The 21,793-nt window shown below is 38.4% G+C and overlaps 1 protein-coding gene across 1 annotated transcript in view; it reads left to right on the forward strand.

Moving 5' to 3' along the window:
* LOC103477353 (gamma-aminobutyric acid receptor subunit pi-like) overlaps positions 1–21,767 on the forward strand; it is a 50,991-nt gene extending 29,224 nt beyond the window's left edge. The window contains exons 3-6 of the mRNA XM_008430426.2: positions 15,099–15,211; positions 17,154–17,221; positions 18,481–18,698; positions 21,399–21,767. Coding sequence (XP_008428648.1) covers positions 15,099–15,211; positions 17,154–17,221; positions 18,481–18,698; positions 21,399–21,516 — 517 coding nt within the window. The 3' untranslated portion in view covers positions 21,517–21,767. The remainder of the gene's footprint in view (positions 1–15,098; positions 15,212–17,153; positions 17,222–18,480; positions 18,699–21,398) is intronic.
* Positions 21,768–21,793: the final 26 nt, after the last annotated feature.

The following is a 21,793-nucleotide window of genomic DNA, read 5'->3' on the forward strand; positions in this document are numbered from 1 at the left end:
GCTGCTGTCTAAATAAAAAAGATTATTATTTTTTGCTTAAAGTATTAGTGAGAAGCTTTTCCTCCATAACATGCCCTCTAATCACTCCTTTATTTTACGTAATATCTTGTCTGTCTGTGGTGAACACAAATTTGACTTTCCCTTCTCATTTCGGGGTCAGTAGTCTTCATGACACGTGTCTCCCAATTACTCCTGGAAAGTCTCCTGTGGTTGAAGTTTCCTTTGAAAAAAGCTGGTTGGTTATAATAGGCCTCCAAAAAGAAAATTAGACTTTAGATTATATTCTACAGACATCGTGGGGGCACATACTAAGAAATTAATGACTGCCTTTGCCTTTTAGGAAGATGCCCCAAAAAGTCACTTTTGATGAAACCGAGGATAATGATCCCAGCTTCTTCACTAATTCACCAAAATGAAACTTTTGAGGGTCCTGCTTGGCTCCTTTGGTGGTTTGACTAAATATTCTTTCATCCTAGAAACTGTAAAAGTTTCTGTACAAATTCTTTAAACTAAGTTTTTATAGCATGTTTTACGTGGATGACATGACTTTTCTTTTCTAGTTTCTTCTGTGAGTCACATAATTTCCTGTCTTTGTTGCATAGCTCAGTCTTTGTCAGATTATTGCACTTTGCATGTTGAAAATTGAATTTTTCTTTGTTCTTTTATCTGAATTATGATGGCATTCACCCCAGATCACATTGTGACATCACTCATTTAGGCATTGCAAACTTTCTTGTTTCATTTTCACCTTATATCCGTGTGGCGCTGAGTAAAACTCTCTCACTGTTATGATGTGCAGAGAGGTTTAATAAAGATGCATTCATTTCACATCTACGTGTCTGTTCCGTCGAGCATGCAAATAAAAACACTGCTAATTATCCTGCTAGAAGTTTTATGGATGGGTTCTTTCCTCATTACTAATTGCTCTTTTGCCTTGAAACTGAGATGAAAATGTTCCAGCAGTGATCACAGATTACCTTTGAGGCTATTTGATGAAATTGCTAAATGAAAAGGCTGCAACGAACGGCAGCGCCTGCAGAATGCAAACCGCAAAATTAGATCATTCTGTGACTGCAGGATTTCAGAAAAATCTCACCAAATCATTGTTACACAAAATGAGGCTTCAAGTTAGCTGGATAGACTGGAGAAAATGTGTAGGGAAGAAACCAGATAAGAGCAAGAGACTGTGGCCTAGTCCAAGTCAAACCTCCCCAAAACAATCTTTACAGCTCTATTTTAAGTCTAAGTTTCTTTTGGTTTTACTACTTAAGTTAACATCAAAAACTCAAGCTCCCATTTCTACTTTAAGCTTAAAGCATCTCCTGCTTTTAGTAAATATTGCTTTCACCTTCTTACATATTATCTCATGTAATGAATGCATGGTGATAAATTACCATTCACACCACCAAGGCCAGCTGAATTATAGTGTTCAGATGATATTCAGATGATTTTGAAACTGTAAAAACATCCAGCTCATTCCAGACAACGTTTTGAACAAGCCATAGTTTTGTTTCTCTCAAAGTTCTGGTTCTTCCCTGCAGTATTTATCAAACTGCCAGCAGTCAGAGTGAAGCATTTGCGCCGGTTTCAGAAGCAGATATTTAACCTTTATGTGACAGAAAACACATTATAGTTTGTTGCAGAAATGGCAGAGCAGCTGCACAGCAGATTATAATGAAAATGAGAGTGAGACAGAACTATTGTGTCTTTTCTTATGTAATAATCCAAGATGCAGCTGTGAATATAACTGTAAATGTATTATAGGCTTGTTTACCTTACACTTTGCTGTCGCCAACAAACTTATCAGTGTCAGCAGACATTTTAGGTATGGCTTAAGAATGAAGCAGTGAATGAATACTTCCTCTTTTGGTTTTGTCATGCTACTGCACATCGGAAGCGTATACAGTACAAGGCACGTCCTCACTTCAGCGCTCAGGGGGAAAATTGAATGTAAAAGAAATGCTGGACAACCCCTGAGTTTCTATTCAAGACTAGACCGCAGTTTTGTGAATATAACAGTCCAATTAAACCAGAAGGTTTTCATTCTGGGTTTTCTGATATCATTCCAGAGCCACATGGTGCATAGCTCTCAGAAGTTAAAGTTTCCTCTTGTCTGCTAGGCATTTTCCCTAAAAGCCATTTTAATTTGCATTCGGGTTTTGCAGTGTGTGGAAATTGCATTATCTCGCCGCACTGGGCACAATTTTCTTTAGCATTAATGAAGGGAACTAGAGACCTCTTGCTGGTGTGACTACCAGCAAGCCGCTTGGGTTGAAGTCACTGAGGAGACAGTTCACATATCCAGTCAATTACTCACAAGGGATTCCTAGAAAGTTAGCTGGCGAGAGTCAGATGTGAGCAACAGCAGGATACAAAATCTGACTTAGTCAGTCTGAGCCACCAGATAACTGGCCTTTACATGGCCACTTTGTTGGGTACACACATTGAAACGTTCCCTGCACACTTTTAGCAAAGTCCAGATAGTAGGGTCACAATTTGGGATAAAATGAATGCAAAGATCCATCCTGCCGTGTAGTGATGACATCATCTGTGCATGATTTAAATGCCATCTGAGTTTGGATTCATATAATCATTCAGAGATTTATAAACTAACAAACATACACTGCTCAAAAAAATAAAGGGAACACTTAAACAACACGATATAAATCCAAGTAAATCAAACTTCTGTGAAATCAAACTGTCCACTTAGGAAGCAACACTGATTGACAACGGGGACCCTCGTCGGGTCAATCAGTGTCGCTTCCTAAGTGGACAGTTTGATTTCACAGAAGTTTGATTTACTTGGATTTATATTGTGTTGTTTAAGTGTTCCCTTTATTTTTTTGAGCAACATATTTAAAGTTTGTTCTCTGAGCTGCAGGGTGTAAGGATTTTAGAACTGTTGTGTTCTCTGTATTCCTGGTTTTAGTGAGAACAAGAGCAGCAAAAAAACCACAACAATTTAATCAATTTGCTGCACAATTTAAGATTATATCCAAATTCACAAAACTCTGTTGCTGTAATTGGTTAAAGTGGCCATGAAAGAGTTGATAGTGCAAATCTGTATGTGTTAGGATGATGTGAGGATGCCTCAGTATAGAAATATTAAAATGCATAAGTAGTTGATTACCACAATAATGGAATCTCTTTGCTGATTATATTTGATGTTAGAGGCCAATAAAGACGCTAAAAGTAGAAGCAGCATATGCATGAAGAATAAAGAGCCTTTCAAGTTATAGAGGAGTCCAGCTCTCAAAGAAATGCTGCTGAAGCAAATGCTACAGGAGCAGCTTTATGCTTCTATTACCTACTGCACAGAATAGTGGGGATATTAGCAGAATTTATAGAAATCTCTCTTATCGGGAAGTTGCACTGCAATGAAAGGACATTTTGTAATTTTGAAAGAAAATCTAAACATTTGTAGGAAAATAAATGATAAAAACTATCCTTGACACTCATCATGCATCTTCAAACCTCCAATGTTACCATGCAAAACAAATTCGTATGAAAATAAGATCTACAAACAATGTCTCCGTCCGTCCGTCGTCTCCTGGTTGTCTGAGATCAGGCTGATGAGGTAACAGGTAATATAGGAATCCTCTTTTCCCGATTAGACTCTCCAGCTAATCCTGGAAAAAGGCATTCTTGGGCCAGAGTGGTTATATAATCCCCTTGGTGCTCCAGCGTCTCCTCCCAGTGGGAAACATCCAGAGCGAGTGGCCCAAAAGGCATTTTGACAAAATACTTGAACCAACTTCACTGAATCATTTCTATGAGGAAAAGCAGTAGCTTTATTCTGTTTCTTTGTTTCGTTCTTTTGATCGAGCTCCATATCTCCAGATTATTTGGGGTTTTCAGATGTATTCACACCAGCCCTGTTAATCTGCTTTAATTAAACTCCAGGTCATTTGCACAGAAAGTCCAGTTTGTTTGGGGAGGTGTGAATGTCCAATCAAAATCTGAGGAGACCTCGGTCTCATTTTGGATGCCTATGTGAACGCCAAGCAGGAAGCACAGGGCATTCTGGGTAAATGCATCTAAAATAAACGAGTTGCAGGAGAAATTACTCATATTCTTTTACGAAAGAAACATCACACAACCGCTAAAATCGGACACTCCATCTTTTATTACTTTTTGTGAAGGAGGAGGTTTCGCTTATGTCTTCTTACGAGATTTACATGACGCTTCCTTCAGTGGTTCTTGGTGCAGCGCCACCACAGGCGAGGAGGGGAACAGCTCTTTTAAAGAGTTTGGATTGTTTGACAGTGCAGTGTGAATGTGATCAGCACCAGCTGAAAATGTAACAAATGTTGCAATTTTGGTCCCCAATCAAATTCAGACTATGACACTACGAGGTGTGAAACAACTCTAAGAACATAATCAGAGACATAGACGTGCCTGTGCTCCTCTTTGAACCACTTTTGTTTAATAAACATCAGAATCAAGCAAAGAAAGACAGAACCAGGACAGGTAAAAATAATGAAGACATTTTAAATACAGCAAAAAATACACATGATGGAAATTTCCGCTGTTGCTTTAGGAACATGTCTGACCCTGGATATTGATAATTTTCTGCAACTCAAACAACATTATCTCATTTTAACTAAAACCATACAGTTCTCATAGCATGACCTTTGAGGTTTGTCATTCTGCTGTTGTGTTTGTCTCTCTTTCCAATTAGAAAGCTAATTGGCTCCTGTATGCTCATAGTCAGAGGACTATTCTGCTCCTCATATTTCCACACCTTCTATTTTCCAATCCAAATAGATTTAAAATTGACACTGCAAATTACTGACATAAACATTCTGCCTGCGGCGGTAAAATCGAATGAGAGATTTTTCTACACTAATTACCTCAGCACCTGATTTTTGTTCCTGGTTTCTCTTTCTCTGAGTTTTTTTTTCCCAATTAGGGGCAGAGTTACATAAACTGTTTGAATAGACAGTGAAACAAATTTCATGCATAAATATGTCTGCATTTCATTTAGGTTTTTGCACCATGGACACTACTTTACATAATCCCACCACTCAGGGGTTTCAGCAGAATTTACAACCTAACAGCTAAATTTGGTCTAAATTTCCACAGAACTGAATGAAGGCTACATGTACAACTTAAAAAGTATTTCTATTAGTAAGTGATCTTACTTTTTCCTCTCTCATATTGTGATTCTGTAATTTGCTGTCAGAATAAATCCAGCTGTTTAAGAAAATGTGTAAGGAAACAGCAGATTTATACACAGAAGAGGGTAAAACTGTAGTGGTTAGAACAACAAGAGGTAATAAAACAATATCCCATCCTTTGAACTTCTTGCAGAGCATCGATCAATCGCTTATCTGAAATTAAAAATGGTGTGACATAACTGCAAATCTACCAAGACTTGGCTGTCCACCCATTTACTCTACAAACCGAAGAGCACATTGTTGAAAAGGAGCGATATGTAATGTTGGAAGTTTGTAAAGGAAACAGCAACCATGTTCCAGTCAAAGGTAACCCATGTTAACCCATGTAACATATGTTATGTGTGGTGAAAAGCTGCTATACAACCATGGTGGTGCTGCTCTAAGCTGCTGCATGCTGTACTTTAACAGGGACGTGAAAGCTGTCGGAGTTGATGGGAAGATGAATGGAGCAAAATGAGTCACAGCTGTAGAAAAGGACGTCTTAGTTGCCACAAAAGACTCAAGACGTGGGTTAAAGTTCAGGTTCCAGTAGGGCAATAACCCTAAGCATACAGCTAGTGATACAGAGAAATGGTTACGACCAAAGGATACTCAGAGCTTAGGATGGCCCAGTCAAAGTTCAGATCTACATTTACTTATAAAACCTCAATTTTCAGATTTGCTTTTGTGGAAAATGCCCTTTGAATGTAAAAAAATGCTTAAAGGGATTTAAAGCTTCTGGAAATGTTCTACATTTTTGATTGTTTCACACAGGGTCGCAACTACATATTATTCAGGTGGATGCGAAAACAAAAATCACCCCCCCCCCCCTTAAGGAAGGTACGTCAGGGTGAAGGAGCGTAGAAAACATACTCTTCCCCAAGACGAAGACAAGTGAAAGGTAAAACTCTGTACATTTACCTCGTGATGTGCGCGAGGTGAAGGAGCGTTAGGCCGCGCTGAAGTAAATACGAAGACATCATCGGCGCTCCGCCCCCTCCAGACGGGTTTTGACGCCCCCTCTGGTGCAGCGCCCCTATCCGCTGCATGCGCTGCATGTGCTGCATACTCACTTTTTGCGCCCCTGGTTTCACATACAGTAAATATGTGAAACTGTTGCTTCTTTGCTGTTTGTTTGATCCTGTTTTCTCTGCCCAGATTAATACCTTTACATGAATCCTACTTTCTCTAACTGGTGAAGGGAAGGCGTGTGTTTCTACTCGTGTGCATTTTGCTTTTAATCTCAACCCAGATGTAAGGATCTATGATCTTTTATGACATAAGGCTTTTTGTTTCTTGTGTCAAATCTTTTTCTTAGGCTCCTCTAACTTCAGGCGACAGATGAAGACTGAAAATGTTCTTTATTTGGTCGAGGGGACTTCTGCTACCCTCCCATGTGGAGGAGCTTAGGGAGCTCACTGGCATAGCATGAAAGGGAAAAACAGCTGCTTTTATGCACACAAGCCTACTACACAAACTCAGGAGGGCTTCTTGTTGTGGAGCCTGGTTGCCTGTCTCTGTGTCTCTGTGTGTGAAATGGCTGACGGGTCTGAGGAAGGCTTGAAAGTCCCTTCACAGCAGAATACAATCTCAATATATGAGAGCAATAGCAGTTTTTGACCCAAAATGCCATTACACAGTAGCAAAATCAAATATTCTCTTTAAAAGAAGAAAAGAAAAAGTTTAATAGCATTTAATGGGTAAAGAGCTCCGGATGAATGCAGCTCTTCTGCACACCTGGAGGTTTGAGCTAATAATATGTTTTACCTGTTACCCCCAGTGGTCTGGACAAGAGACGCCTCCTCTTTCCTGCAACCAGCTGTCAAGGAAATAACAAGGGAGCTCTTCACTGGAAACCCAGGGAAGTGTAGCCTTAGCCATGAACAGTGAGAAGATTAATATGTTTTTGTGATTTAAGGAGCAAATAAAATCAGATAAGTCATTTTTGTGCACATGATGGTATTGTGTTTTTCACAGTTTAAGACTTTAATCGACCAGCTGCACTGTCTCACTGTTTCAAAGTCATTCGACCAAATGTTATTGGGGGAGAAGCTGGAAGACACACTTAGTGTTGGAAATTACTAAAGTTTTAATAAATGTTATTGTTTTTTTGTTTTTTTCTAACAACAATTGTAGCATCACATTGCTAACAGTGCTACCACCCCTATGTGGTAGCAGTAACTTATTTTCCTTTAGCTTTAACGTTTCACAATTTGATATTTTGGAAATAAATGTGCTTAATGTAAATACGGCAATTTTGAAGGATCTTGTTTTTGGCTGGTGTAACCGGATGTCACTACTGGCGAAAATGATGAAGACGAAGGCAGGAAGTGGTATGAGAAGGATGAAGCGGCGAGTTTTTCAATGACTTATTGCGTGCAGAAACATTTTCACTTGTGATTTTAATAGCATTTCTCTCTTAATGAAAAAAACGCAATTGCAAAATTGTGGGTTTTTTTTTTTCAACTACCGTGAAATATCGGCAAAGTTCTCGACACATTTGTAACGGAAACTCAGTTAGTGTTTACAAAGTAAGGGTACTAAGGTGAGCAAAGCACTTAAACCAAAGAATCATTTTGTTGCTGTGCTGCTAACTGATGATAGATTTAATTCAAGGTTAAATGAAGGTCATGTTGCTTCAAAGATAAATGAGTAGAGAACTCAGTGCAGGAAGAAGTAGGTTGCAGTTATAGCAGCAACAGGAAGCCTAACTAAAGAAAGTATCTTCATTGTTTTCAGCTTCCAGTTTCTGTTTCCCATGGATTTTGTGGGATTTGGAAAAGCTGGCGGACTATTGAAATACTTTGACATAAGGAAACAATCTCTGAAACCTAACAGGGAGACTGCAGTTACATACAAATACACTAGTAACTTTTCAGACTATTTCACCAATACATTTCCTTTATATTCATTTATTTACTATTGTTGTGGCCCCAAACCAATTCTAATATTCAAGATAAAAAATATTTGTATCTGCACAAATTTAAATTCAGATATGAGGAACAGAACTGTGATTAAAAATGTTGACGTAAATGCATTGCTAAAAGCTTGAATCTCATTTTGTCAAAAATGTAGAAATGAAACGTGCTCTTAATGAGGGAATTTGGACACATTATGCTAGTGAATGGACCTTTGTCCCTTTTCTTTGACTCCTGCAGGGGATCTCTAAGCTGGAAACCTGGACACACTGAAAAGAAAGAAGAAAAAATACATTAAAATAACATTTGGAAGGATGTTTAACTCAGTTTCTTTGTACATTTTTCAAAAGGGAATATTAAATTAATTTACTCCCTGGGCGAACAGAAAACCCACATGTTGCTCTCCTCTGTGGGTTTGGGTTTTAAAGCTCACAGGTGGCCTGGGGGATTTGGAGAGCTCAGGGGGGCAAACCGAGGGATCCTGCAGAAGCAATGAATGACATGAATCACTGAAATAAGGAATAGGGGTGAGAAGCGGGTTTGAGTCAAGCCTGCTGCTGAGTGGGCGCAAGAGTGGTGGAAAAAGAGTCAGAAAGGGGTCCAGTGAGAGTGTTACTCAGCTCTCTGCAGGGGTTAGGCTCAGCTGAATTAATTTGTTGTGAAATGTGCAAGCCGGGCCCGGACCCATGGCTTGTGTGCATTGGAAACAGAGAGGACAAGGAAGCGGCTGGGTAGACTGATATGTTGGGAGGCTATGTCATGGAACCGAATGTGAAAAAGCAAATTCTGCCTCAGGGTTCAGTCCTTCTGACCCGACTACACCATCACAATGTATTACTTTGTCTGAACCCGTTTTTCTGCCCTTACATTTGCATCAAAATGCAAAACACATTAGCATAAGCAACCATCCAGGGAATATGAATGAGGATCAGGGTTACACTGGCTGGGTTCACTTTTGTCTTTCCATTGGTCGTATTTCATGTTGCACAATGTTGCTCCCATGAAAAGCCAAATCCGTCACAGATATCGTCTTTCTAAATAATAGGAAAGTTGACAGATACAGGAGAATCAATACAAGGAAAACAAGTATTGAACACCTTAGCATTTAGTCCATAGGTAAAGCTGTGGGTAATATAGTGAAAGTTACAGGGAGTAAACATAGATCATATGAAGAAAAATGTGCAAAAAGACATGGAGAACTCAGTATTTAGAAAGTGAAACCATAATAGTACCTAGTTTAATCATTAATTTAAGGACAATGTACCACCAAAAAGGGGTTTCTAGATGAATAAATGACAATTAATACAATGGAATCGTTGCAAAGCCTCTTTTGCACAACTTATGAATTTCAGTGAAAACCGTTTGGTCCATGATTTGGAGATGAAACGATTATAATTTCATCATAATCCAGTCTTCACCAGGCGCTTCCCACAACACTTCTGACAGAAGGAAGTGATTTAAAGAGCTGAGCCAAAGACGACTTGCACATTTCTGCAGAATGATTTAAGATTCACAAGTCCACGTCTTCCATAAAATCATCATGAGTTGTTCTCTATCACAGTTACCTTTATGAATGTTCGTCACACAAGACTCTACAGCAGTAAAGTCAGACGAGGGGAAGGAGAGGCAGGAACCCAGAAACCAGTTCATAACAGAAGAGGGCTTGGAAGAAATGTTGAACATTTACTGGCTGCAGCATTTGAACACAGAAGAGCTCCTATCTTGAGCACTACCTACCAAAGCAATACCAGGATGACCAGTAAGAATCAACAGCAGGGGCTTGTTTTAACCAGCAGTTCCAGTTATTAGTACATTTGACTTAGAGATCTTTCTTGCTACTTTTATGTACCTTTTATGACCCAGAACACCTGGTATGTATCAAAACCATTACTGAGTGGCGCCTTTACACCTATGCAATATTATTAGTCTTTATATGTAAATGATATATAAATGCAATTATTTTTTGTCCAATTTATGTTTGTGATTTTTCTTGTAGACACTGCATTGCTGAGGGTTTTTTCTTGGTTAATTAAAACCACTTTTTCACTTAAATAACACATTTATGCATTATTTAAGCAGTGAGGCAGAATAAGGAATAGAGGGGAGATATGAGAGAGAAATGCAACAAAGAAAATGGGAGTGAGTGAATATCCAAAGGGCTTATTAGTCACTGATCCTGACAAACTAGGACAGAATAAACGCTGCTTCCTGTTCTCACTTCCTCCTCCACCTGGCTCGATTGTGTGTGACTGGATGATTATCATATTAAAGCTGCTGTTTTCTCACAAACACTTCCAAGGTCATGGCAGATGAACCCCAAGAAACCAATTGGAGTGATGAAACACTGATGCTCCTCTTGACATCCAACTGTTGAGCCCGTACTGATGCTAGCTCCCGCTGTCAGAAATGCTTAACTCTAAGGAAAATGTCTTCCATCTTTTTTTTATCCCTGCTATGTAAATGACATCTAATTATTGTGTTTTACTAAAATGCTTTTTGGTATTTATGAAGAGAACGAAGCCTGTTTTGAGTTCCACTATGTAGATGTATAAATCGTATTTCGACAGAAAATAACATCCAGAACTCCAATGCAATGATTTTCATCCTACATTCATCCTACAGCTTGCATGCAATTACCTTTGTATAATCAGACAATTATTAAAATACAGAGATAGTACCAGGCTTTTTATGCACTACCGTCTCAAGAAAAGCAGATGGTGCTTCTGGGTTGGCTAATGCTATTAGCTAGTTTAACACCAGCTAACAGTGTGCCAAGTTGCATTGCTTCTAGGTATTCAGCCTCCCACGCTGCAATTTATTTCAAAAGCTGAAGATTTTCTCTTTGAAAAAATCTACAAAATTTATTGTAAGTTAATATCCATAAAAATGGTTTTAGCTTTTTTTTTTATCATATTCAGTGACACTGCACCAAGTCCAGTATCTGCACCTGGATCCACCTAATTTCTTCCTCTACATTATTCGGTCTTTGTAAAACAAACCAGTAAATTATTTAGATCATGGTGAGTCCGTCCTCCGTCATCCTGGATGTTTGGGTACCTGGTGGAAGTCTCTACCTCCTCAGCATGTCAGCGTTCTGCTGAGGCCTGCTAACGAGCCGTCATTTGATCCAGGTGTGTTGAACCAGGGAGAAAACTAAAATATGCAGGACAGGGGTCCTTGAGGACTAACTTTGAACACCCCTGATTTAGATGCATGTAACCTTAGAAAGTCGGAGTGGCTGTGCAACAGTGGCATCTTGTTATTCTTGATGGGCAGCACAGTGTGCAGGCTCTGGGTCTGCGTCGTGTCGGAGTGCATACTCCTTACACCAGCAGGGAACCTGCTCTACATGAATATGAATGGTATTTGTTGTGAGTGCGTGAGAAAATATAAATCATCACTTTATGTTTGACTCAATCTGTGTTGCTGCTCAGACAAAACAATCTCAGATCAGCTGCTTGTATTGGAAGAAATCATAAATTCTTGGAGTGTTTTGGAAATCTGCTTTGCTTTCCCTGGTTTTCTGCTTCTGTTTTTTTATTTTCAGGGCTCAGTGGTTAGCAACTGTTTGGCAGGTTGGAAAGCTCAGGTCTCATTCTGCAGGTGAAGGTTTAGACAGCCAAAAGTCAGAGTCTGGGGATTTACTGAGATGGACAGAATGAGAGGAGATGTGAGATCTTTGTAGACATTCTGCTAAAAACAGGCGGCTGCATTCCATTATCTGACAACCCTGGTTTTTCATCCATTAGAAAGTGTTATGTTATGCTTCTGTTTGCGTTACTTAAATGTTTAAATGTTCATTACAATGATTTTATGTAAAAACAAAAAAACAAAACTATAAATTTGTATAGCTTCGGACCTCTTCAGTGGCACTTTGTACATATTTTCCTCTTCAGGGGAGACGGGTGGGTCAAACAGGGTGACCCAGATTGATTTTACGAGAAGCAGAATGCAGTCAGCACCATTACTAACACGGCTCCCCCATCCAAAAGAGCTGCCAACTGAAACAACAGGCTGCCAGCCATGTGAGTGGGACTTTATGCAGCATAGCATCAGTCTGTCAAGGTGGAGGCACACCCACCTCCCCCATCTCAGCTGATTTGACACAGTCAGGTGAAACAAGTTGAGCTTTCTGGCAAAAAGTTTATTTTTTCTTCACTGTGGATTCAGGTCTGGGTTTAAAAACTAAGGGGGTCCAGTTCAGGACAAAAAAACAAAACAAAACAAAAAAAAAAACAGCGGGGTAAAGGAAAATAAAAACTTCCTGTCGTCATTCAAACTCAGTGATAGGAACTGAATATTTTCCCCTTTTTTAACACAAGTGTGTTTTATGTGAGTTTAGAAGGACAGAGACGCAGTTACGTTTGGAAAAAAACAAAAAACAAAAAAAAAACGTCAAAGAAAACAGGTTGGAATAAATGGCAGCAAACAAAACAATTCTCCAAAAGATAAAAGTGGGAAAACAAGCAGGCAGGTGAAGAGGCTGACAAATCTGGCAGGCAGACAGACTGAAAAGGACTGAAAAGGACTATATATACACAAAGAGAGACGGGGAGAGAGGGTGATGAGACGCAGAAAGATTCAATTGGGACAAAACACAACAGTACAGTGGTGAAAAACAACGAAAAATACTCTGTTGGAAAAAAGAGAGTGAGAAGCATGAGCAGTTAGAGGCTGATTCTGAACAAGCCTCTTTTATTTTTAAATATTGCATCTGAAATTGGGAAGAGATTAGAAATGTTCACACTATTCATCATTAACACAAATCCCTTTTTTTGTAATATAAATTATTGTGACAATGATGAGCTCTTTTTAAATGTGTTTGCACAGCATTTTCGTTTGTAATTTAGCTATTTATTTCTATTGCTGATACCAAGAGAGCAACAATAAAGATCAGCATCATGGAAAATCTGCATGGATGCAGTTATTTTAGTTTAGTAATAAGATTGTAACACTTAATGTAAATGTTGTTGTGTGGAAATTGTGGGGCTTTAACTGTGGAGACATGCATTTATTGATTAAAAAAACTCCAATGAATGTGGAATAGTGGTTACAAAAACACTCATGATGATAATAATCATGTTTCTATGGTTATATCAGCAGGAGGATGAATGGCATTTTACTCATAACGGCCACCATTGTTTAGTTTATTTTGCTAACCTGTACAGCTTAAAATGCAGATTAATTTTTATTGATTTCCGGTCTTAACATTACCTGGATTATTCTTTTTGATGTAAATTATTGCAACAATATTTACATGCAGTGTTAATGATTATATTGATTTTTAAATCATTAATAAAAAGAAAAGCTTCAATTCCTGCACATAGAACCATATCATCTTATCACAAAAAAGAATGAACATTTAACTGTTCATCAGTTCATCAGTAGGTTTATTTTTTATTTTTGTCTTTCTTATCTTTGTTGATTTTTGTTTGCATTTCTACTCAGAAATCTGTGAAGTCATAGCTGTTTCTATGCCCGGCGTCCTAAAATACACTTCAAAATTGCCTTTTTCTTCTGACAAACAACAATAATATGCAGATGTTAGTTGTATTTATGTTTAAAGGTTCATGATTTTTCTGTGGAGTGTTATTTTGGGGTCACACTTTGTGAATAGTGTTTCCAAAAGTACCTGGATTTTTATCTGGTCGTCAAGCTAACAAAATACATCCAGATCTAAACTGATGCAGTGAAGTAAGGCAGCAGGAGTGGGAGATGTTTGGATTTACTCCATGGACTGTGTTTCAAAATGATCAGAATAAGCTTTGCATCAAAGAATAACAAAAGAAATGCTGCTAATAGAGTGCTGTATCCAAGCATGGTACTGGAATGTTAAGTGGAAGGAAAAAGTATGCAAAGCACAGGTGCACCTTGAGAGGATTGTTGAGCTCCTTCCACAGTGAAGGGAAGTTAGACAAGGTGTGAGTTGGGGCTGCACAATGCATGACCTCAGCTTTTGGTAAGAAAACATTTCCAAATTGAAAATAAAGTTTTCTTGATATGTATTTTACTATAAAGGTTTGAATCTAAGTAAAATTGTACTCTAAGTTAATGAGATATGGCTTTTTTGCCTAATCGTTTTCTTACGGCTCTTCATTCATGGATCCAGACTGTATTTGTACCTGCTTCTCCTTTCAGTTGATAAAGTTTAGATGCACATTTAGAAGCAAAACACAATCGCTGCAATTTGCGAATGACAGCCGTTGAAATCACATGGGGTTTAATTACATCAATTAATTTGTAAAGCTTTCATACATTAAAGCATATTCACTCTAAATGCTCATGACTCACATTGGGGCTGATATTAAACAGCTCCAAACATTGTACCCGTTTTAAGGCTCTGCGCTTCGTCTCCTCCTCTCATACATCGGCTCACGAGTGACATGGGGGACTGCTGCCAGTGTGGGGAGATGAATGTTTTTTCAGCTTGTGCACATGGCCTGATCTGTCTTGCTTCAGCTTCTCTTACATCATGGCACGTGCCTCAGGGTTTTTTTTCTCTTCAGAGCAGCTCTGTATTTAGGGTGTGATTTACACTCAAACATATATACACACACACACACACACACACACACACACACACACACACACACACACACACACACACACACACACACGTGCACCCGCTTGGGAATGTTCCCCTGCTTCCAATTGCAAGCAGTATTATCATCTTCCTACACTTCAATGTGCCTTTAAGGATAGCATTCAGGGAGGGAAGTGGGAAAAAAAAACTCATGAAAGGAACCATATAAAAGACAAAAATGGACAGAAAAACAGACCAAGGCCAGGGAATAATTCATATTAAATTATATTTGCCTGAAGATATTTATTTTTTATTCTTAGCTTGTCCTCCATTTCACTGATGCCATTTTAATCTGCAGCTCAGCAGCCCTTTAAGTCTGGCAGTGGAACTCAGTCGACGCCCTACGGATTCGTCAAAGAAGGATCCACCTGCAGAGGGGAGGAGAACTGAGAGCTGTCGTTTACTTCAGCCTTTCTCTTTCTCTGTCTTTGTTCTCAGGTTGTTAGAGAACTCGCTGCTCAACGCAGAAGTGAAGGAAGGAGAGATTCTGCCTCCTACCATTCAGAGGCTGATGAAAGGATACAACAAGTATCTCAGGCCTTTCTTTGACGGTAAGGAAGCAGCACAGACATGCAGATGTGGAAATGACAAAACAGTCAGAGGATGGTGGTGTAACGGAGAATGGGAGGAGTTCAAATTGAGGAATTGTGCTTGCATGTCCTTGCTGAATATTTCATGCCTCCATTCATACACTCGAATGTAATTGAATTCTTTGAAATCCAGGTGTAAAGAAAAGAGAATGCATTAAAACTGAACCATGCAGAGAGAGGTTCTGGCTTTGCAGATAAAAATGTGTGAAATGATTTAAAGGGGCAGTTTTATGTTAAATTGTCTTTCTTTTTTTTAGCTTTGCGTCATGTTATGATATTATTCCCTCATCAAAATCATACCTGGAGTTTTGCCTGGGTCTTTTCATGCATGTTTGAGAAATCCTTTAATCTCTATTGGCAACCAATGGGTCTCCCTCTTCTCCTTCAGACTAGCCAGCAGCAATTAGCAAACATCTGGTGGAACTGAGCATCTACTTATTAAACGAGTTACCTCTCAGTGCATCACTGGTAGAATGGTTATTAAAGGCTTAACAGAGGTTGTGATGACTTCCTGAAGGCGAAGTTTCAGAAAGAGCAGGAACTTCCTTCAATTTCAAGGTGTTAAACTACAAAGTCATATTTTAAGTCATATTTGATATATGTAGCATTTTTACAACTAAAGTTAACATAGTTACTTGACTGTCTGGAGAAAACATAATACTGCCCTTTCAAAATAAATGTGTTATTTATTAAAGAAGCATTATCAGATACTTAAAACTTTAGATAATTCCAACCTTTAATTTTAGTTCATTTGCTCAGCATAATTTCTGGAAGTCCCACTTTAATAATTCAGCCTCTTCAGCCAATAAAGCAGCACTTAGGTCTTTTCCACAGCATTTCACAATGTTGGCCCAATAAGGTTGAAGCATAAAAGGAGCAAAATCTTTGACCCTCATGTTTGGCACAATCTCCAGATCATCCAGAGTTCTGGGTACTCTCTCCTCTTCAACTCACAAAGCAAGTTTTCTATAGGATTTAGGTCTGTGGACTAACAGAATCTTGGCAAAAAGTACATTTTATATCCACTGAACCATCTTTATATTGATTTGACTCATCAGTTAAAAGATCTAGCCATTTACTGTTAACATCCACCAAACTAAAACTAAACAAACTAAAAAAAATGCTTACACTAGATTTATTTTTATAAATTACTGGGGTTGCCCACAGTTTTTTTCTTCTGGGATTTTGTTAAATAACTATTATTTCTTAGCATAGATTTTTTGTGTGTGTGTCGTTAGACCATAATTGAGCTTTTAGGCGTTGACTAAATCTCAAATTATTTTACTATTTAGTGAAATTAAATTTTACAAACCTGTCATCAGTAACTCCAGACATTATATTTGCCTGGTAGGAAAAACAAATCTGAAGTAAAAATGAGTGCGAACGTCCAGAGGAATAATGAGATTCCCTGCAGGTCTTTCTATTGTCTTATTATTTTTAGCCCTGATAAAACTGCACCAGATCTCTGTTGTTTTCTCCTATCAAGATAAAAGCTCTGCAGAAAATTGACCGATGCTGCAGAGCCTGTGAATACAAACACAAATAACATTGCGATAATGAAAATATTCTTTAATCAAGAAGCAAGTTTTCATGTAATTGTGCTTTAAAAATGAACATTTTCACTGATAGTTGGCGTCACAGATAGAAAAAAAAGACATATATGCAGATAACTTCTAAGTCTAAATAGACCAGCATTTTTGGAGGCGTGTTCTATTCTGACACTACAGACTTAAAGGCTTTATTTACATATTTTTTCTTGTGTGTTTCATGGCTTCTCTTTGAAGACCATAATAATTTACCACTGTAATTCAAACACATTTGACAGAAACACTTGCAAACCCGTCGCCGTGGTAACGTCAGTGTTGTGTAAATGTGTAGTAACGGTTTTATCCTTGTTTTTGAGATGGTCCTGTGACGGTGGGAATGAGTTTGGACATCGCTAGCATTGACACCATTTCTGAGATCAACATGGTAAGATACTCACTCTATAATGAATATATTAGATATTTAATATTGCTTGCAAACATTTGATGGATTGTTGTGGACGTTGTTGCTTTGTGGCGTTTCACTGCGTCGTAAATTAAATTAACTGCAATAAACCAACAAAGTGGTGAGTCCACACTGCTGGCTCTTTTTAGATTTAAGACGTCAGTAGTTTCACATTTTGGATTTAAATACACATTTTTGCATTCAAACCAACTATAACAATGACATTTATGCAAAAATCAAGCATTGCACAGACAATTCCTGCAGCTACACTGAGTCTAATTAAGGGGACCACTACCACACTTGTACAAATATATAAATGGATAGATGGATTTAGAAAAAGATCCGTTGTGATTATTTTAATTACTTGATGCATTAATATTTAAGGTCCCATGGTATAGGAGCTGCAGACGTTTACAGCTCGGGTGGAATTATCTCTTGACAGTACAACTATCACTTGAGCACACCCCTAATCTGGGATTTATGGAAGACTGGCAAGAAGAAAACCATTGTTAAAAGAAAGCTGTGAAAGCCATGTAGGGGACACAGCAAATTGTGGAATAAAATGCTCTGTTCAGATAAAACTCTGTTCAGACATGCAAAATTATATGTGTGGTGAAAAAGAAAAACTCATAAAAACATGATGTCACTCTGGACACCAATGGCCTTCATAAAACTAGAGATTATATCTGAAAACTACCTTCCAACAAGCAGCGCTAAGCATACAGAGCCACACTGTAATAGTTTACGTCAAAGCGAATATTAATGTGTTAAAATGACCCAGTCCAAGTTCAGACTTACATTGCATTGAAAATATGCTACATGGTTTGAATATGGTTGTTATAAGATCCAATCTGACACTGAATTGTTTTGCAGGAGAAAAATAAATTGACCAAATATGCGTTAAGTGGGGCAGAAGAGATATGAGAACTGCAATTTTCAGATTTCCATCTGTTAAATAAAAAAGTAAAAGGAAATATTGCATCATTTCATTTAGTTATATGAAGTAAGGGTGTTTGGCACTCAGTCAGTGTTTTGCACAGAAAGTCGGTCTTGCTTTTCAAAAACAAGACCAGCAGACCTGCTGATTTGAGGCCAGGCTGTGGATAATCGTGGCCCCAGGCACAGAGGGCCTCCAGGAACCGACTTCATCCACACAAATCAAGCAGCCAACACGACTGCCAGCCTGTTATTGACATGCCTGTTAAAAGTGTCTGATGAACTTGTTCTCCCAATTCCTGCAGGACTACACGGCCACCATATTTCTCCGCCAGCGCTGGACGGATGAGCGCCTGGTGTTCGAGGGCAACAAGAGCCTGAGCCTCGACGGGCGCCTGGTGGAGCTCCTCTGGGTGCCGGACACTTTTATTGTTGACTCCAAAAAATCCTTCCTGCATGATATCACCGTGGAGAACAGACTGATCCGCATCTTCCCCAATGGGACCGTCCTTTATGCTCTGAGGTGGGCTAACAAAGAAGCATTGTTGGTCATTCGTTTTGTTTCGATTTTTCTTCTTCTTCTTCTTCTGCTCCAGCAGATAATAGAAAAGTAGGCCAGGGAATCAAGAAGAAACAGGCTGAGGGAGGAAGCGTGGGCTGAATTTGAGATAATGTGATTGCAACGCTGGGAGTTATATCACACTATTACTCGACTATTGGATTGTCTGAGTCCAGAAGCTCTTGATGTGTGGATAGTGTGAGCATCACCAAGTCCAGTTTGGATGTGTAGCGCAGATATTGTGCTGTATGAACGACAAGCCTTTGGCAGTTTGTGCCATTCTTATTAAATATTCTCAGCCAAGTACACATGTTGCTCATTTTCCAGTTATATTTGATGTGAGTCTCAGCACTACAGTCATGATGTTCTGAATGGGAGAAAGAAAGAACACCATGTTTCTATTTCTAGAGTCTTATGTATCAAGAAATGCTAAAGAAATAATCTGATTACTTGAATTCAACTTCAATTCTACACTTTGATTAGTGACTATAAACACGAAGGGACTATGAGAAAACTATTGATCGAAAAACAAGTACAATGTTTATTTTAGGAATTGCTGTGCAGTTCAGTTTAAATCCAATAAGAGCCTTTTATTTTTCTCCCAGTATCTTCCTGAAAAGATGTACTTAGTTTCACAAGAAGCTTTTTCCTTTTGCCTTTGTTTAATTTATAATTATACTGAAAACACGTGGTGAGTTTTTTGGTGCTGGAGGTTAGATTTAAATAAGAACTTTGCTTGTCATGCTCTGATACTTAAACCATGAGAATCACAAAGGGATGTACTTTCTATTTCCCAACACTGCAGATATAGAAATTATCAAGGAAATGCAACAGTTCTGACTTCAGTTTTGACTCAGACATACATGCTTTAAATAGATGGAAAACAAATTATGCCAAAACAGAGTTGGATGGTGAGTACCAGTGTGTGTTTGGATGGTTTACCCAGGCGTCTCAACATTGTCCCTCTGTGCAACAAGCCTTATCTTCAAAAACAGAAAATGTGAACTTTTCCCGTCAAAGTTTTGATCAGTGTTTTCGTTCTTAAGACCCGTGTGCATTGAGGACAAGATGACTCCATTTGAAGGCTGATCGATACTCGTCTCCCTCTGGTTGGCTCTGACTTCATGGGCCGGTGCTTTTACACAGGAAACCGTGCTCTCGCTGCACCGCAGTGTGACACAGGGAGCGTTGAGGGAAAAGCAGCTCAACAGGACCAGCTAAAATAAAACAAGCAAAAGAAAAAAAATAAGAAAAGTCAGGAGAAACATGGCAACCTCAGGGGATTCAAGCTGTGAAAGGGGACAGAGCGAGGTGAGAAATGCATGATGCTGGAGGAAAAAGGAAGGAAGGACAGCTGTGCTAAGTGTTTCACTGCTGGCCAGGAGGGAAAGAGCTGCAAATGTCAGAGTGATTGTAGTGAAACTCCCAGCAGTTTAAAGTGAAGGATTTTTAGATCATGTATGTCCTTTTTTATATTGTGGTAAAATACTGATAAACATTATGTTAAAGATAACCAAATTTCATCACAATAAAACCTTAAGATGGGACATGGATGATGAAATCTAGAGTCAAAGTGAAGAACTGGTTTGCAGTGGGAATAGCAGAAAGTTTCTCTAATATGCTGAAAAAATGTCATAATAAAAAGTTGCTTTTAATCAAGTTGATGGATGTTAATAACTTATAGATATATTAATAACGTATTGTTATATAAATAACTTCACCCGTTATTGTAAATAGCTTGGTCGAGTAACAACTCTGTTAATAATCTCTTGTCTTTTCCATTTTAAGGGTATTTAGTCTCCCTTTCAGTTTTTTTTAACCAATTTTGGCAATTAAAAGTTGCTAAACATCTTGGACAAATGAAAAAAATATCCCTTTAAACCATGCGGATCGTTGTAGGTTTCTAAAACGACAATAAGATGGTTTAATAAAAATATTAATGTATTTTAAGGCTTTTTGCACATCATTACCAGAGATGCCATGACCTGTAGAGGGCGCTGTGTCTGGCTGAATGCAGTTATTTCTGAAGGAAAAGATGAAAAGTGAAGGCCTCCAGATACGATGCGTCACGGCTGCATTATGTCATCCGTCGCAGCGTCTTTCCACGCCTAATAATTACAGATCAAATTAGCAGTATAACATCTCTGTGGTAACATATTGATAAATTCTTAATGTGGCTGATATGAATAATGTGATTTGCTTGTTACCGTTATATAATTAGGATCAATTTGGTACTTCTGTGTTCTTAGTTTATTAATGTGCTGTAAAAAATTACATTTTGCTTTGAATTTTATACAATTTGCTAACACGCCATGGGATTCATTTCTCATTCATTTAATGTTTTTATCTTTACTTTTTAATTTCTTTTTATTTCTCTTTCTCACCGTTTCCGTTTTAATGCTTCCTTAAAATCTCTTTCTCACTATTTATTCAATGTCACATGCTGTTTTTATTTTAATTATGTGAAGCACTTTGAAATGCCTGGCTGCTGAAATGTGCTATACAAATAAAATTTGATTGATTGATTCAATGCATCTCATACTTTTCATGTTCTGTGGTAAGAACGAGAGCCTTTGATGAGTTTATCACTATCATCTCTTCAAATGTAAATATAAATATGGATTCTAATAAGGGGGAAAAAAAACGTTATTCTTTTTTCTTCAGGATCACCACTACTGTGGCGTGCAACATGGATCTGACGAAGTACCCAATGGACAAGCAGACCTGCACGTTACAACTAGAGAGCTGTAAGGACTCTTCACTCTTTGTTAAGAAAACTTGAGCCATGCTCCTTGAGGCAGGGGCAGAGAGTTGGTGGGTGGGTGTGATTTCAAGTGAATGTGATCAAAACGAGGGATCAAACGCATCACTTTCTCTCATCTTCTACATCGCTTGCAAAAGCAAGTGCAGTCTTTGCCCATGTGTGTGCAAAAAAAACAAAAAAAAAAACCACTGATGTCACAGTGCATCAGAAGCTGGGACATTTTAGGTGAAAATGGAATAATCTGTTGTGTTTGGCACTGGAACAGCCGACTCGGATTAAAAAAAAAAAAAAAAAA

This window comes from Poecilia reticulata, linkage group LG15 (assembly GCF_000633615.1).
Source record: "Poecilia reticulata strain Guanapo linkage group LG15, Guppy_female_1.0+MT, whole genome shotgun sequence".
Taxonomy (NCBI): Eukaryota; Metazoa; Chordata; class Actinopteri; order Cyprinodontiformes; family Poeciliidae; genus Poecilia; species Poecilia reticulata.